At 50.1% G+C, this 16389-nt stretch overlaps 2 protein-coding genes and 4 non-coding genes across 7 annotated transcripts; all 6 read right to left on the reverse strand.

The window, feature by feature from the left end:
- Positions 1-216: 216 nt before the first annotated feature.
- Rpl13a (ribosomal protein L13A) lies at positions 217-2969 on the reverse strand. 2 transcript variants are annotated; one of them, XR_005487745.2, is made up of 8 exons: positions 2879-2969; positions 1793-1865; positions 1484-1549; positions 1285-1386; positions 996-1081; positions 765-824; positions 415-553; positions 217-329 (listed from the first exon to the last, which is right to left on the reverse strand). XR_005487745.2 is itself a non-coding variant. In NM_173340.2 (8 exons), the coding sequence occupies exons 1-8, from the start codon at positions 2891-2893 to the stop codon at positions 243-245; spliced, it is 612 nt and encodes a 203-aa protein (NP_775462.2). In that variant the 5' UTR covers positions 2894-2907; the 3' UTR covers positions 217-242. The 2 variants fall into 2 exon arrangements, 1 of the variants encoding a protein (NP_775462.2); NM_173340.2 differs by having other exon boundaries at positions 415-537; positions 2879-2907.
- Snord35a (small nucleolar RNA, C/D box 35A) lies at positions 642-721 on the reverse strand. Its single transcript, XR_005500116.1, has one exon. It is a non-coding gene; the product is annotated as a small nucleolar RNA SNORD35 (small nucleolar RNA).
- LOC120100340 (small nucleolar RNA SNORD34) lies at positions 889-955 on the reverse strand. Its single transcript, XR_005500110.1, has one exon. It is a non-coding gene; the product is annotated as a small nucleolar RNA SNORD34 (small nucleolar RNA).
- On the reverse strand, positions 1156-1240 carry Snord33 (small nucleolar RNA, C/D box 33). Its single transcript, XR_005500108.1, has one exon. It is a non-coding gene; the product is annotated as a small nucleolar RNA Z195/SNORD33/SNORD32 family (small nucleolar RNA).
- On the reverse strand, positions 1679-1761 carry LOC120100339 (small nucleolar RNA Z195/SNORD33/SNORD32 family). Its single transcript, XR_005500109.1, has one exon. It is a non-coding gene; the product is annotated as a small nucleolar RNA Z195/SNORD33/SNORD32 family (small nucleolar RNA).
- Positions 2970-5511: 2542 nt separating the features above from the next.
- Positions 5512-10919, reverse strand: Flt3lg (Fms related receptor tyrosine kinase 3 ligand). Its single transcript, NM_001305939.1, is given in 9 exon segments — positions 5512-5755; positions 6424-6492; positions 6576-6754; positions 8155-8299; positions 8806-8949; positions 9536-9589; positions 10107-10220; positions 10486-10552; positions 10847-10919. Coding segments are annotated over 7 exon segments (693 nt in total). The 5' UTR covers positions 10519-10552; positions 10847-10919; the 3' UTR covers positions 5512-5755; positions 6424-6468.
- Positions 10920-16389: the final 5470 nt, after the last annotated feature.

Consider the following 16389-nt stretch of genomic DNA (forward strand, 5'->3'; position numbering starts at 1 on the left):
ATTGGGGCAGGTGGGTGGGGCAGCCCTGCTACTCATTTTGAACACTGAAGATCAGGTCATTCCATGGTTATCACTTTAATAATGTAAAACTCAAGCAGGTGATGAGCTCTCACTCAGCTGTCTAAATGCACCCTCTACCTACAGGAGCAGTGACTAAGGACCCTTTGGTCCCCACATCCCTGGTCGGCGGTGGAGGAAGGGCAGGCCAGGCAGGCATGAGGCACAAACAGTCTTTATTGGGTTCACACCAAGAGTCCATTGGTCTTGAGGACCTCTGTGAACTTGCAGATTTTCTTCTCCACATTCTTTTCTGCCTGTTTCCTTAGCCTCTGTGGTTTGAAAAGACAAGTGTCAGAGATTTGTTGCTTTTGTCCCAGGGCCACCCTAACCCTGGAGTGCAGGTTCTATCCTCACCAAGAGCTGCTTCTTCTTCCGGTAATGGATCTTTGCCTTTTCCTTCCGTTTCTCCTCCAGAGTAGCTGTCACTGCCTGGTACTTCCACCCGACCTCATGAGCCAGACGCCCCAGGTAAGCAAACTGCAGGGGCACAAGGCTGTAAGGACATGGAATGTGCCCCAGCAGCAGAGTGAGCTGGAGGGCCTAAGGACCCTACTTCAAGGACTCATCCCAACATGGACGCTCTCCTGGCATCAGCTCAGCCTTTGGCATTATCGGCACTGTGGCATCCGAAGACCATCGTGAGAATATACCATCATCTGCCAGTCTTGAGGTCCCACAAGTTTATTCTGTAGCCTAGAGCTTACCTTTCTGGTAGGCTTCAGCCGCACAACCTTGAGGGCAGCAGGGACCACCATCCGCTTTTTCTGTTAGAAAAAAATAAGGGCTCAGAGACGTGTTGGGTGCACTTGGTAAGAAGGCTGATGGGTCAGGCGTCTCAGCCAGTGCAGTTTTCATGAGGCTCAAACAATGTAGGTAACAGAACATCACAGACGCTAGATGCAGAGAGGCTGTGAGGCTAGGCCTGCAAGGCTCACCTTGTCATAGGGTGGAGGGATCCCATCCAACACCTTGAGGCGTTCCAGGGCAGCCTGGCCTCTTTTGGTCTTGTGCGGCAGCATGCCTGTGGGTGTAACAGCAGCAGGCCTCATCAGAGGTGCTGAGAAACCCACCTGACCTCAGGAGCAGGGCATTAGGCCAGCCTCAGATGGTAGTGCATGTAGAGTCGTCTCATAGTCAGGCAACTCGAACATGAGTGGGAGACATCCTCATCACAAGCTGCCAGATGCTCCCCTGCTCTCCATGTCACCCATGGGACCAGCTTACCTCGCACAGTGCGCCAAAAAATGCGGCTTGGGGCTCGGAAGTGGTAGGGGCCTCGAGACGGGTTGGTGTTCATCCGCTTTCGGAGAAAGGCCAGATACTTTACTGTCAGAAGGAAAAGTATATGAGGCCTTTTGGGTCCAAAAAGCAACTAAGGACCTGCTTAGCCCCACCCAAGCCCACCACCCCAGCCCTAACTCACACTTGTTTCTGTAGAAATTTCCAGAAATGTTGATGCCCTCACAGCGTACAACCACCACCTTTCGGCCTAGAAAGCATGGGGTTGGAGACAGTCAGGAAAGTCACTGAACACCCAACAAAGCCACAGAGCACTCGTGGAATGCAGATCTGTTCCAAAATCATTTCTAAGCCATGAACCCCAAGTAAGCAGGGGCAGTAAGTCTCAGAGCGGTGCATGGGTTGATCTCACAGTCGTGAGACTCAAACGAAAGATGGTGATTATTGCTCATCACAGACTCTCAGGCAAATGTGGATGTTGAATGAAACTTACCCAGCAGTACCTGCTTGGCCACAATGGCCGCCAGGCGGCCCAGAAGATGGCCCCGGCCATCCAATACTAGAACCTGTGGAAAGAGGAAGGCTTAGTAGGCTTTCCCTACTCCAAGTTACCAACCCCTTCACAGTGCCTCTCCCCACAAGGATGCCTATAACCCAGATGAACCACGTGTCCCAAAGGTACATTATTATGTGCACACAACATGACTTTTTAAAATGGAACTTCATGTTACCCTACCAGGCCTCAAATTTCAGGATAGCTGGGATCCATGGGCACACTATGACCTACAAAGGGTCTAGACTTGGTTTCAGACTTTAGCCCATTGTTTAGTCCCACCAAATCCCCAGCTTTCTCACTAAGAGCAGACCTGTTGCTCTAAGCAGCACAAAACGAACCTGTAGTTAGCTAGACTACAATGGCTGTCCTGTCTGCAATTCTGAGCAGTGCAGAACAGTACAACCCAAACTACAAGAGAAAACCATTGCACACTACCGTTTACATTTTTAAAGTGAAAAACTGTCCCAAACAGCGTCATCTACTTCCTTAGCAACAACGTACCCTCAAGACATCTAAAAACAGCAGGAAAGGTGCAGTTCAACTCCTGTCAACCCTCAAAGTCATGAGGTTTCTCCCTCAGTCTGTTTTACAAGTCTGCTTCATCATTTCACCCCTTAATTCTGAACATTTAACACCCTCAAAAGGGCTACAAGCCCAAATATTAGATGTTACAAAAACCCTAAGTCATGCAAAACAGGAGCCTCCCACTAACAAAAGTACAATACCAGGCATGAGCAATTCCAAGGTCCCCACACCCCAATGCCGGAGATGAAACCTATAAAAGTTCTTTCCGGTGTTGGGAACCCGAGTCCCACTCCCGTCTTCCCCAGGAAAAACGCTAGGCTTTCATCGTCCCATACCTAAAGACTGCCGCGGCTGGTTATGCCCACGTTACACAACCCCCTCGCGTCAAAACGTTTGCTTAAGTCCCATCGCACAAGCAGAGTGGAGCAGTGGGCTCCCATTCGGCTCCCTCCTGGAACCCACCCCAACCCCACACCGCCCGGCGCGCAGAGTCCGAACCTGCCCCTCCGCCATCTTCGGCAGCCGCCTAGGAAAGGAAGAGGTCTTGGCGCAGGGTTTCTTATCCCTTGCTGCAGGGGCGGAGGAAGTGACGCAGATGGCTCGAACTGAAGGGTTTCTGTTTTCTCATTGATCGAAGCGGTGAGTGCGCGCACACCGGAGGCGGGCCACTTTCATATTGTCCAATCAGACTATCGCATGAGTTGGATCTTGGCGGCCATGACTGTGCGGGGCGAGAGGTCACGTGGTTCTCGAGGCGTCTTTAGCCGTACAAGGCCATCCAGCCGCTGCCGCCATATTTTGGAGGGATTGCACGTCTCGGTTCAGGTGTCCGTGATGTGGAGCGCCATTACTCCCATCAACGAATGACGGTTGCAGAACATGTGGTGGCCATAAGGGGGCGAGAATATGTCTTGGCCCGCCCTTCAGAGCTGCGTGTGTAACGGTCCCTCCCCTCAACCTCTTGGTGTGCTGAAAATTGCTGGCCTTTCCTGAGCCTAGGAGTTTCCTTCTGTCAGACAAGTCGGGGTAGTCTTCCTAGATGGAAGAGTATGAAGGAGAGAAGGCCTTTCAGGTTCCTGAGACGCAGATGCACTCACTTGCTGCTGTACCCAGCTGTGAATGTTGTCTGAGCTGCCCTCCCTGCTGTGCACCTATAACCGCCCACCACCAAAGGAAACAACAAAAAGGCAGTAGATTGTTCAGTATGAAAGACTCATTTTGTCCTGAAAAATCTCCCTAAACATCCCAGCCTGAGTCGGTTCCTCCAGGAGGTTCCAACACTGTTTTGCTTACTTGTTACACTTTGGTGCCATGATTTTGGGGAATTGGACTGCTTCTGCTTCACATCATAGTCCTATGGAGCATTCCCCCGTGCTGACCCTGGGCTGCTGAAGGCCTCAGAAAACAAATAGAACCTTTTGTTGTCCGTTCGGGTTTTTGATACAAGATTTCTGCAATCCAGGCTGACCTTAAACTTAAGATCCTGCCTTAACTTCTGGAGAGCCCGTATTGCATCACCAAGCACCAAAAAACCAAGATTCTGAAACCTAAAAGGTCCACCCATTCCCTGTCCCATCCACAGATAGGCCTGGAAGAGCTGGTACAAAAAAAAAAATTTTATATACAAGTTCATGGGGGCAAGGGCTTTGTACAGAATGGGGCGAGTGGGACTTTTGTTGAGTTCTGATGTTGTCTCCATCCTGGGGAGAGCTGGCTGAGGCAGGTCCAAGAGGAGGCCAGCCTCCACCCAACTGTCCCTGTGTCCAGGCTGTGCAAAACGTCTGTCAGATGACTCCGGCTTGGCCTCAGTATCCTCTGTAAAATGGGATCATCAATGGTCTGTCTGAAGTGGAGTTCACAGACTGCATTCTAACACTGACCTATGCCCCCATCCCCTTTCTGTGAAAGACAAGCAAATCCTCTAAGATTGAACTACACCCTCCCACTCCCTTACCCCCTCAACACTGCTTAGGTTAGCCTCAGACTTCTTTGCAACAGTAGATAACCCAGAATTCCTGATCTTTCTGCCTCTTCTCCAGAATGTATAAGGGAGTACAGATTTGCACCACAAAAATCTGCTGCAAGTCTTTTTTTTTTTTTTTTTTTTTTTGGTTCTTTTTTTCTTTTTTTTCGGAGCTGGGGACCGAACCCAGGGCCTTGCGCTTCCTAGGTAAGCGCTCTACTTTTTTTTTTTTTTTTTTTTTTAAAGGAAGTTTTACAGCCAAGCCTGGTGGCTCACCTATCTTGGAGGAGGCAGAAGCAGGTGGATCTCTGAGTTCCAAGCCAGCCTGGTCTACAGAGTGAGTTCCAGGTCAGATAGGACTACATGAGACCCTCATTTCAAAACCAAAGGAGTCATGGCCTTCAAGCTGGGTTAATGGGTAAAAGGCCTCTGCTGCCGAGTTTGACCACTGGAGTTCCATCCAACACTGGAGGGCCAACATGGTGAAAGAACCAGCTTCCCACATGTCCTCTGACTTATATACAGGTGCCATAATACACTGTGCCCGCTCCCCGGGTGTAATCCTTTTTTCAGTTTATTTGGTGGGGGAAGTCTGGCATAATTTCTTTTAAAAAGAGGAATTACTGTCAGGTATGGTAATACACACCTGTGACTCCAGCACCCCAGAGGCTGAGACCGGAGTATTGCCCCTACATTCCAGGCCATCCGAACTACATAGACCCTATCTCAAAAATAAATAAGTAGAGATGGGTTTACACACATGTACCGCTATGGCTGTGTGTTTCAGAAATGGGAAACCGCAAAATTTAAAAACTTAAATTTGGAAAATTTAAACAATCTAATTGTTTTAATTAAGCTGACAGGAAATTCATTTTGGCAGTGTGAATCTTAAGTACAGATGACGTGTTTCTATAGCGACTGTGTGGCAGCCGCAGATGGGAGCCAGAGTCTCACATGTGCAGGGACCCTGCCACTAAGCTCCAGTGCCAGCATTTCTGTTTTCCATTGTTATTTTGAGACAGATTTTATGAAGTTTCCCAGGCTGTCCTTGAACTCACTCAGTAACCCAGGTTGGCCTTGAGCTCACTCAGTAGCCCAGGCTGGCCTTGAAGTTTTGATCTCTCTGCCTCAGCCTCCTGAATACTGAGATTCCAGGCACGCAGCACCATACCCGGCAGTTGTTTTTATTTTAAGGGGCGGAGGTGACAGAAGCGACCACACAGGGCGACAATGCATCCCCTTCTTCCTTTCTGTTTTTCTTAAAGTCAGTATCCTCCAGTTTCAGCATCTCCAATCCAGAAGCTCTGGAATTACACATGTCCATCGCCAGGCCCAGACAGTGTGTCCTCTGGGCTGGGGATGTAGCTCAGCACAGCATTTGCCTAGCTTGTTCCTTGTTTTGGTTCCCAACCCTAGCACCAAGAAAAAAAAAAAGAAGAGAAAAGCCTTGTTGTATATAGCATGCCCGTAAGCCCAAGCTATTTGGAAGGTAGGGGCAGGAAGGTTCATTGAGGTGTTCAAAAAGTGTTTTAAGTCAGTTTGGGCAACATAGTGAGACCTCATCTGAAAAAAACAATAAGTGTGACTGAACTGAATGTTTTTGTTTGTTTATTTGAGACAGGAGACAAGAGTTCATTGTGTATCTCACAGTGGCCTTGAACTCACTTTGTAGCACAGGGTGGCCAGACAGTTCAGCAATTCTCCTGCTCCGGGCTCCCAAGGGCTGGGGTTACAGGTGTAACCTCCACATGAGAGGCATTATGAGTGTAAAACATATTACATTCTAAAATTCGGGTACTGGCAGGGGACCAGCCTTCTGCCTCTTTGCTCATTCTCACAGCAGACCCATGATCTTTCCCAGCCCTCCACAGCCTTGTGACTGTGGGAGCTGCAGAAACCCCCTGAGTGTTGCCACACTAGAAGCTTAGCAAAGACTGCCTTGCCCCTGACACACACACCACTCTCCTGAATCTCGACCCCTCCTGTGAGAAATAGTAAGACAGCCCCCAAATCTTGGACTGACTCTCATCCCGAAGCCTGGCCATTCCAGGCTGCAGTGTAAGCAGTAGGGTAGACTCACCGAGAGAAGACCCTGGCTGAGTCAGCGACGCACAAGTCTCACATCCTAGGGATGGGAGGGGAGGGGCACCTGAGGCCCCCACAAGGTCAGCCACCTGCCACCCTCATCCCTTACCACCCACTCCATCCAACTGCCCTGGACACTAGGCTCACCCCAGGGCGGAGCTCCACCCTCCTTCTTGTCCTTTGCCAGCGAAGGCACCAGGCGGCTGCCAGCAGCACCACTGTGAGAGGCAGTAGCAGCAGGAGCCACAGCTGCCTGGGCTGAGGCTTTGGAAGCTCCGTGGCTCCTAGGGCTCCAGGACTCTCTGGGGGAAGCAGGGTGGAGGAGTCTGGGGAGAGAAGAACCAGGTAACCGAGTGGGTTCAGCAGAGCAAACATGGAAAGTCCTGGAGTGCTATGGGTGATGGTTCATGAGGGACCTACAAACAACAAAACCAAAACCTGGGGCACGAGGTAGGCCTGGCACACCGTGCCTTTAATAAGCCAGCACTCAGGAGGCAGAAGCGACAGGTCTCTTTGAGGTTAGCCTGATCTACATAGTGAGTTCTGGGACTGACAGAAACATACACTGTAACACTGTCTCAAAAATAAACCAACACTGGGGATAAAAGGTATGAGCATGGCTGGACACCATGGTCCACACCTTCAGTCCTGAACTCAGAAGGCAGAAGCAAGGGGATCTCAGCCTGGTCGGCATAGCAAGTTAGAGGCAGCCTGGACTATATAGACAGACCCTGTCTCTGCAGAACAGCATCAATAACAGTAAAAGAGAAAGGAAAAAGGTAATGAGCATGTCTGCTAGTATCCAGAATCCTCTGCTTACTCAGTCCCCATCCCCTGTAGACAGGGCTGCCCTAGACCAACAGACTACAAATTCTGTTTCCTTCTCAAAGATAGGTAAACTGAGGCCATAAAAAGGAATGCCCGTCCTTTCCTGAGCATCTGTGGGAATTAGCTTTTGCTAGGCAGGAAGAGACATTTTCTTCAGGAATGTAGCCTTGCTAAGATGCCCTGTAAATAACTCCTGCACAGTTCCTACAGGCAACCACCTAAGTGGCTTAAATATAAAAAAGGAAGAAGGAGAGGGGCCATTGGGAAGGAGGAAGGGGATCAGTGAAACAGGGAGGCAGACAAGAGAAGGTAATGGTGACTGTGATGAAAGTGTAGACATATGAAATGTCACGAGACATTGCTATACATAATCAATGTATGATGATAAAAACATGGAAAAAGGAAAGGAAGCCAGATGCGTTGGCTTCATACCTGTAATCCCAGAACTCAGGACACTGAGGCAGGAGGATTGCTTTGAGTTCAAGGTCAGCCTAGCTTGCACAATGAGACCCTATCTCAAAAGAAAAGAAAAAAGGGTTGAAGTGGTGGCTCAGCAGTTAAGAACACTGTCTGCTCTGGCATTGGACCTGGGTCCCAGCACCCTCATGATGGTTCACAAGTAGCTCTAAGTCCAGTTCCAGGGAATCAGTCAGCCGCCCTCTTCTGGCCTCTTCAGGCACCAGACACACATTCAGTGCACTTACAGGTATGTAGATAAAACACTCACACATAAAAACAAATAAATCTTAAAAGAAGAAGAAAGAAAAGAGAAAAAATAAGGGAGAAAGCGCTTGTCTCATGTCCCGGCTAGTGGAAGCAGAAGCCTCTGGGAGACACAGTAAGCAAGGCTGTGAGCCTGGTGGCACTGGGGGATGCTGGGCTCTGGGGCTACTGTTACCCGGCTGGCACTGCACCTCCAGGCACCGAGAGAAATTCTGGCAGGCTTTCCCGATACAGGGCTTCAGAGCTAACAGCTGTGAGCAGGTGTCCTGCAGGAGGTGGGAGATGTTGGTCTGGACGAATCGAAGACATTCTGGTAGGGGCTGGGAGCAGGGAGGGACAGGTCATCACCATGTCACACCCGTGTCTCCACCAACCCAGGGCCCTGACCTTCAGAAGTCACAGAGCCAATGGGCCCAGGTCTCAAAGACTCCAGGGTTCTCCAGTTGTTAGGGGAGAGAGGACACCTTAGTAACAACCTTCTTCAGCTACTGAAGGCAAAGACCCAGTAACAGGTGACCTCGAGGCTCGGAGAAAACGAACTCCCCCTAAAAGACCTAGCAGAGGAGGCTGGAGAGATGGCTCAGTGGTTAGAGCACTGACTGCTCTTCCAGAGATCCTGAGTTCAAATCCCAGCAACCACATGTTGGCTCACAACCATCTGTAATGGGATCTGATGCCCTCTTCTGGTGTGTCTGAAGACAGCTACAGTGTACTCATATATAATAAATAGATCTTTAAAAAAAAAAAAAAGACCTAGCAGAGCTGTTCTTCAAGGCCTGGGGAGGGACTTGGCGCTCTTTCTTCATTACCAAGTTCTAAGGCTAACCTGGAAGGTACACGAGGTGACAAAATGTATCTCCGTATTGACATCCTCCAGAAGCTTTTGCATTTTAGACCCTGCCACAGTCTTCAGTTGCTCTATCCAGCGATGGGCCAGGAAGAGGCTCCACAAGGCCTTGCAGTGTTTCTCCTGAAGATCAAGAGCCCAGGCCAGATCTCAGGGAGAAGATGCGGGGCCAGATGACTAACAGGGGGCAGGCCGGGGCAGAAGGCAGAAGGAAGGAGGGCGGGTCCAGATGGTTTAAAGATCGGACTAGGTGGCAGAAGAGAATGGGCGTGGCCAGATGCTAAGATAAGTTGGGAGGGGCTGGGGCCTGAAAGAGGCCAGAAAGGGTAAGGAGGGTGGGCCTGACACTTTTATGATGCAGGTGAGTCAGGATCAAATTCCTGAGATGAGACCCGGGCAGACACCAAGGGAGAGAAGTGGTAGGGCTACAAGTCTGAAGACCCCGGACCAAGGGGCGGGGCCAGATGCCTGAGAGGGAGGGACCTACTACAGCCAAAGGAACAGAGAAGCCAATCTTGAGAGCTTGATGGGAGAATAAGATAGGATGCCTGGGTCCGGGGCCAGGGTGGGGTGGGGGTGGGTGGGGAGAAGGTCTAGATTTCTAGGTTTGTGGAAGCAGGAGGTGGCCCGCTAGCCTTGTCCCTGAAGGGTGGCGCATCTGGTGTCTGGTTCCCACCTCCATCCCAGGGCCCTCCCGACTGTGACTCACGTCCTGAAGATTGATGGCCACAGTGACTGGGTAATCTTTAAGCAGGTAGTCAGTCTATGGGAGAAAATAAGATGGGGCCTGACTGAAAGCAAGAGCAAATTATAGAGAGTTGGAGAAGCTGGAAACAGACCCTGAGAAAGGGGGACAAGGACAGAAAAGGGACAGGACTCACATAAAGAAGAAGAGAACCAGAGAGAGAGAGAAAGAAAAAAAGAGAGAGGAAAAGGAGAGGGACCAAGAGAGTAGCAAAGAGATTCACAGAGAGGCAGAGACCCACAGAGAGAAGCATCCAGAGAGAGGGACAGAGAGGAACATAGACCCAGAGTGGAAGCCAGAAATCGAGAGACCTAGAGAGAAACAGTGACAGACAGTACAACAGGGACTCAGAAAAAGAGAGAGACAGACAGGGACAGAGAAAGATACTAAGAGATCCAGAGAAGGTGGGGGGGGGGACAGATCCAAAAAGAGAGGCACAGAGGCTCCACAGAGATAGAGTCGCTGCAAGAGACAGTGGCAGAGATGCAGGGTAAGGATCAGTACAGCAGCCTGGCAGGGATGGGAGCCGGCTCACCAACTCGCTAATCCTCATGTGGAAGTTGGAGGAGATGGGACTGTGGCTGAAGTAACAGTCAGGTGTCCCCCGCAGGCAAGGGCTCAGCAGCAGCAGCAACAGCAACAAGGAGGACTACAGGGAGGTCGTGTCAGCCACTGACTTCCATGCAGGGGCTCCCTGTATCCTGCGTCCTTCATTAACTGGGTGTCATCTTCCCTCCCTGTCTTGGCCTGTCCTGCACTTGGCTGGTGTGACAAACCTGTGTCCATCTTTTTCCACCTCATCCTACACCATTCTCTTTTTTCTCCAACCCTGTCCCATGTCTGTCTCCCCATGCCTCCATCCCCTGCCCATTTCCCTTCTCCACCCAGTTCCATCACCCCTCAGTTATACGCACATTTGGGCTCCAGGCTGGCGCCAGCACTGTCATCTCGGCTGGAGACCCCTCATGCCTGTGGCAGGGTCTTGGAAGTGACAGAAGGGCAGACTTTGGACTCATACCCTGCAGCCCCTTCCCCACTCGTCCCTGTACCCCGCCGCCCCGCGCTGCCGCCCTTGATGTGGGTGCGTTTCCGCCTCCTGCTCCCCCAGGCTTCCTGCATGAGCCTCAGTGACGGTGAAAAGTCATCTCCCCTTCTAAGAACCCCGACCGACGTCCCCAGAATCCTCCCCACGTCTCGCACCCTGCTCCCTCTGCCCCGGAGTGGGGACCTTGGGACCGCCCCTCGGGGACCTGGAAAGCCATTCACCCCACGCACCAGGCTTGCCCCAGCTGGGTGTGGAAAGACCGAACTGGATGACAGCCAAAGACCGAAAGTGAAAGGAAGCTTTGGGGTAGACAGTGCCAGGGGTGAGTTCGTGCCCGGGTGGGACGCGCCACCTAGTGGTAACAAGTGGCGCGGCCGCAGACCTCAGCTTGGGCCCTGAACTGACAGCGAAGGGATACAGCTAGGCTTTCCAGCTTCGAAGTATATGTAGAATGGGAACAGTCAGTCCCCTCAGCTGCCGTTATACAGGCCTTGCCTCTACCATAAGGAATGTCGAGGTGGCCTCCTTTCTGATTTTCCCTACTGCCTAGCCCCCAACTATTCCCTGGGGCACAGAACTTGTGAACCTTCAGCCTTTGGGTTCCTGATTCATTTGGGGATAAAAAAAAAAATCCAGCCTTTCAGCAGGGACTGGTAACACAGACCTGTCACCCCAGTTACCAAGGACCCTGAGGCAGGAGGAATGAGGCTGGTCTTGTTTCAAGGCTGGCCTGAGCAATTAGTAAATTAATAAATTTTGAGACCCTGTCTCAAAAAGTAAAAAGACAGACAGGTGCACCGCGCAGTTGGAGAGCAGCCGCCTAGAATCCACCAGTGAGTCAATGGCAGAGAACTAGCTTGCTTGATGCCCTGGACCCAATCCATAGTCTCACCTCACCCCTCCAAAAAAGGTGGCCACACAGAGCTGCACTACTTCACTCTGCTGCCCTGACCCCTCTCTGCTAATCTCATGCTATTTTTTTTTTTTTGGTTCTTTTTTTTTTTTTTTTTTTTCGGAGCTGGGGATCGAACCCAGGGCCTTGCGCTTCCTAGGCAAGCGCTCTACCACTGAGCTAAATCCCCAACCCCTAATCTCATGCTATTAATGTTCCTTTCCAACACTATCTGTCCGTGGTGTGTCAGATGGCATTCTCTTGCCCAAGGGCCTTTGCACTAGCTGTTTCCCCAGAATGGAATATCTTCCCTCCAAGCTCCTGTGTTCTCCTCCATCTCATCCCCGTCCTTGATTAAACACATAGGCAGAGGATTCATGATACCTTTTCCCAAACTGCACCCCTTGCAGCACCAGACTCACCCTGCTTTGTCCTTATCACCATTTAACACACACCATGGTTTCCTTATCTTCCCCATTGTCTTGGCTTCTTTTTTTTTTTTTTTTTTTTTTTTCGGAGCTGGGGACCGAACCAGGGCCTTGCGCTTCCTAGGCAAGCGCTCTACCACTGAGCTAAATCCCCAACCCTGTCTTGGCTTCTTTAGTGGCTGTTTCCACCCTGCAAAGTCCTTGCACCCAGAACTATGTCTTCCCTAAACAGCAGCTACCCCAGAGTCTATCTGATCAATGTACTGGCAGGTCCCGACCTCTTCCCAGCTCACCGCTGCTGTGTAGCACAGGATGTGTCTAGGTTTGGGTTTTGGTTTCTAGGAGATAAATCCTTGGGATTTTTCAAGTATGGGGAGCGCCATCGTTTATCAGGGCTGACACCTGAACTGCACCTGAGTTCACACAGAGGCAATTCAGAAAGGATCGAGAATGAATAACATGGTGCATTGGAAGCAGGTGGACCAGGAGTTCAAGGTTAGCCTTAGCTACAAAGAAGACCCTGTGTCATATAATAGGCAAGATGTGGTGGTGCTACTTTTAATTCCAACAGGAGAGGCAAAGGCAGACGAATCTTCTCTGTGAGTCGCGGGTTGCTTATTCTTGGATTTAGGGTCAGCTTAGATAATGTATGGAGATCTCATCTCAAGATCCTGGGGCTGCAGATACCATGGTGCTTGGCTAGCACGCACAAAGTCCTAGATTCCACCTCCAGCATGGCAGAAACAAGACTAGGCAGAGTACGCCAGTAATCCAGGCAAAATCATCCTTCGCTGTGAGATTGAAGCCAGCCTGGATCACACTAGACTTTGTCTTCCAAACAATCAACCCCCAGCTCTGACCTGCCATCTATGCTCCTCTGTGCTCTGCACCCCAGCTCTGTGCAGGCCACGGTGAGCCCACTGAGCTGCTTTTTATAGCACCTCAGGGAACCTGTCACATGCAGTCTACAGGTGTCACAGTGGTGCTGGCTTTGTCACTGTGAGAACCGGCCCTTTGTCCTCTGTAAGCTGAAGGTTTTCCTACCCTAAACTGGGAGTGAGTTAGTAAATGACACAAATACGAGGTGTCTTCTTTTTGTGCAGTTCTGGGGATTGAACCCAGCACTTCCCACATGATAGGCTGATAGCCGACTGTTGAGCAGACACTCTCAGTGGCGTTCGAGGCAGGGCTCTCCTGCCTGGGTAGTTCCGTCTAAGCCTCTCCTGCAGAAGCCCAGGTCTGCTCTGCAAACTCTGGTGTGCCTGTTTGGTTTGCTTTGGCCAGTCACTGGAGAGTGGAAAGTTTAGGTTACTGCTGGGTGAAGCCCAACAAGCTTAGGAGTGGGTGCGAGGGAAGTGGGGCTGTGCTGTGTTCACTGTGCCCTAACTTTTTCACATGTGGAAACTTAGTCCCCTGTGTTCGTTCACACTGCTGGCATCTCCAGGTGGAGCTTTAATGGAGTCCTACAACAGGCCTGGGATCTCAGCACTTGAAGGCTGGGGCAGGAAAATCACAGTAAGTTCTAGAACAGCTTGGGATGGTGAGTTTCAATTCAGCCAGGCTTAGTCAGACTACCTCTCTTTTTTGAGAGTCTTACGAAGTACACTATGTAGCCCTGGCCTGGAACAAGATATATGAACAAGGCTGCCCTCAAATTTAAGGAGGCTCACCTGCCCTGCCTCTGGGATTACCACACCCATCGAGCCTCTGTCTCAAAAACCAGAAGAAATGGGACTGGAGAGATGATTGAGATTAAAAGTCCGTACTAGGGCCTGGGGATTTAGCTCAGTGGTAGAGCATGGCAAGGCCCTGGGTTTGGGCCTCAGCTCCGGGGGGTGGGGGGTGGGGGGAGTCTGTATCATTGCATAGGACCTGATTCATTTCCCAGCACTCACAGTGGGTGCAGCTCCATGGAATTCAATACTCTCTTCTGACCTCACGTGTCCATACCCGTTGACACCATTAAAATAAAGTCATGGGGGCTGGAGAGACGGCTCAGTGGTTAAGAGCACTGATTGCCTGCTTTTCCAAAAGGCCCTGGCTCAATTCCCAGCACTCACAAGGCCGGTCACAACTGTCTGTAACTCCAGGGAACCTGACACCCTCATTCAAAAATAAAAGAAGATCACTAAAGGAAAAAAAAAAAGAAAGAAAGAAAAAGAAAAAAGATACGATGCTGCTTCCCCTCCAGTCCTACTCCCCTTCCTTGGGACAGGGCTTCTCTGTGTAATCCGGCTAAACTGTAACTTGACCTGTAGACCAGGCTGGCCTTAACTGAGAGATCCTGCCAAAACTGCCCTGTCTGTGCTGACTGGTTTTATGCCTATTTGACACAAGCTACAGTCACAAACTATAGGGAACCTCTATTGTCAAATGGCCTCCATAAGATGGGCTGTAGGCAAGCCTGTAAGGGCATTTTCTTTCTTTCTTTCTTTTTTTTTTTTTAAATAATCTCCTTTTTTTTTTTCTTTTTTTCGGAGCTGAGGACCGACGAACCCAGGGCCTTGCGCTTGCTAGGCAAGCGCTTTACCACTGAGCTAAATCCCCAACCCCGGGCATTTTCTTAATGACATAGGTTACATCCATGGGGAATGGTGCTACCCCTGGGCTGGTGGTCATGGGTGGTTTAAGAAAGCAGGCTGAGCAAGCCACAGGAAGCAAGCCAGTCAGCAGCACCTGTCCATGGCCCCTGCTTCCAGGTTCCTGCCAGGTTTGAGTTCCTACCTTGGATCTCCTCAGTGATTTGGAATGTGTAAGCTAAATAAACCCTCTCCTCCCAGAGTTGCTTCTTGTCACGGTGTGTCATCACAGCAGCAGCAGCGACACGCACACACTATATCATGTTATCAGGGTCCCTGGGACAGGCTTTGTTCTCTTAGAAGCTGTCATGCCATTAGCTTCACAAATGCCAACCAGATGGGGCTCCCAGCTTCACCAGCCATGTACTGTGACCTTTACTCTTGGCAAGTGACAGTCTGTGATAATCAGTTACAGCTCAGAAGATGGGCTCAGAGGAAGTTGAGCCTGATGGCTCAAGTCTGTCATCCCAATGGCAGGAGAATCAGGAATGCAAGGCCGTCTTTGGTGCCATAGCCATAGCCATAGAAGTTCTAGTCCACCAGGGACACACACACACACACACACACACACACACACACACACACACACACACACTGTGGTTCTCGAAACCAAACCAAACCAAACCAAACCAAATCAAACCAAACCAAACCAAGCAAACAAACCAAACTCCAACAAACAGAACACCATCACCAAACCGTAAGATACAAGAAAGGAAATGGACTAAGACAGCCTCCATCAGCCTAGGGAACTGGGCAACATTAGTGAGCAGAGTGGAATTGGGGGGGAGCGTTGACCATATGCAGTGAGTAAACCAGTTGGCCGTAGCCCACAGATCCAGGTGAGTGTGAAAGGCTAGGTAGGCCATGGTGGTGGCTCTTCTCCAACGTCTCTTGCCTGTGGCCTTCATGTTCAGCCTGAATGAACAGACACTCTGTCTTCTTTTGTGACCTCACATGGTAAAAAGGCAGAGAAGATTAAGGAACAACACAGGGTGGAGATAGATATATATAGGTGGATCACAAGAATTCCAGATCGGGGTGAGATGGCTCAGCTGATAAAATGATTATAAAAAGGTTATAACTACTGAGTATAAACACCTGAGTTGATCCCATGAACCAACATGGTGAAGGAGAGAACTGACCCTGTGTGTTGTTTTCTGACTTTTGTGCATGCCCACATACATGCATACTGAAAAAAACAAAACAAAACAAAATACAAAAACAAAACTCCCCTGAAACTTTAATTTTTTTTTCTTTTGAGACAGTGTACCTGGCTGTCCTAGAACTTGCTCTGTAGACCAGGCTGGCCTCAAACACAGAGATCTGCCTGCCTCTGCTTCCGGAGTGCTGGGATTAAAGGCGTGCACAGCCACCACTGTCTGGCTTAAAACAATTTTTTTGAAAGGTTTATTTATTTATTATATGTGAGCACATTGTAGCTGTCTTCAGACACACCAGAAGAGGGCATCAGATCCCATTACAGATGGTTGTGAGCCACCATGTGGTTACTGGGATTTGAACTCAGGACCTCTGGAAGAGCCGTCAGTGCTCTTAACCACTGAGCCATCTCTCCAGCCCTAAAACAATCTTTAAAAAAAAAAAAAGGAGAGAGAGAGAGAGAGTGTGTGTCTGTGTGTGTGTGTGTGTGTGTGTGTGTGTGTGTGTGTGTGTGTGTGTATGTTCCAGGTCCCACAGGACTACATAGTGAGATCCTGCTTAAAAAACAAAAACAAGGGCCTGGAGAGATGGCTCTTGCAGAGGTCCTGAGTTCAATTCCCATCAACCACATGATGACTCACAACCATCTGTAATGGGATCGAACACCATCTTCTGGTGCGTCTGAAGACAGCTACAGTGTACTCACATACATAAAA

The sequence above is a fragment of the Rattus norvegicus genome, chromosome 1 (genome assembly GCF_036323735.1).
Source record: "Rattus norvegicus strain BN/NHsdMcwi chromosome 1, GRCr8, whole genome shotgun sequence".
Lineage (NCBI taxonomy): Eukaryota > Metazoa > Chordata > Mammalia > Rodentia > Muridae > Rattus > Rattus norvegicus.

Excerpts from the sequence above, each read along its gene's own strand:
- Rpl13a (NM_173340.2), bottom strand. Across the intron at positions 1,550-1,792 it reads GGCCAAGCAGGTACTGCTGG|GCCGAAAGGTGGTGGTTGTA; the intron begins GTAAGTTTCATT and ends CATGCTTTCTAG. Across the intron at positions 1,082-1,284 it reads TTTTTGGCGCACTGTGCGAG|GCATGCTGCCGCACAAGACC; the intron begins GTAAGCTGGTCC and ends TTACACCCACAG.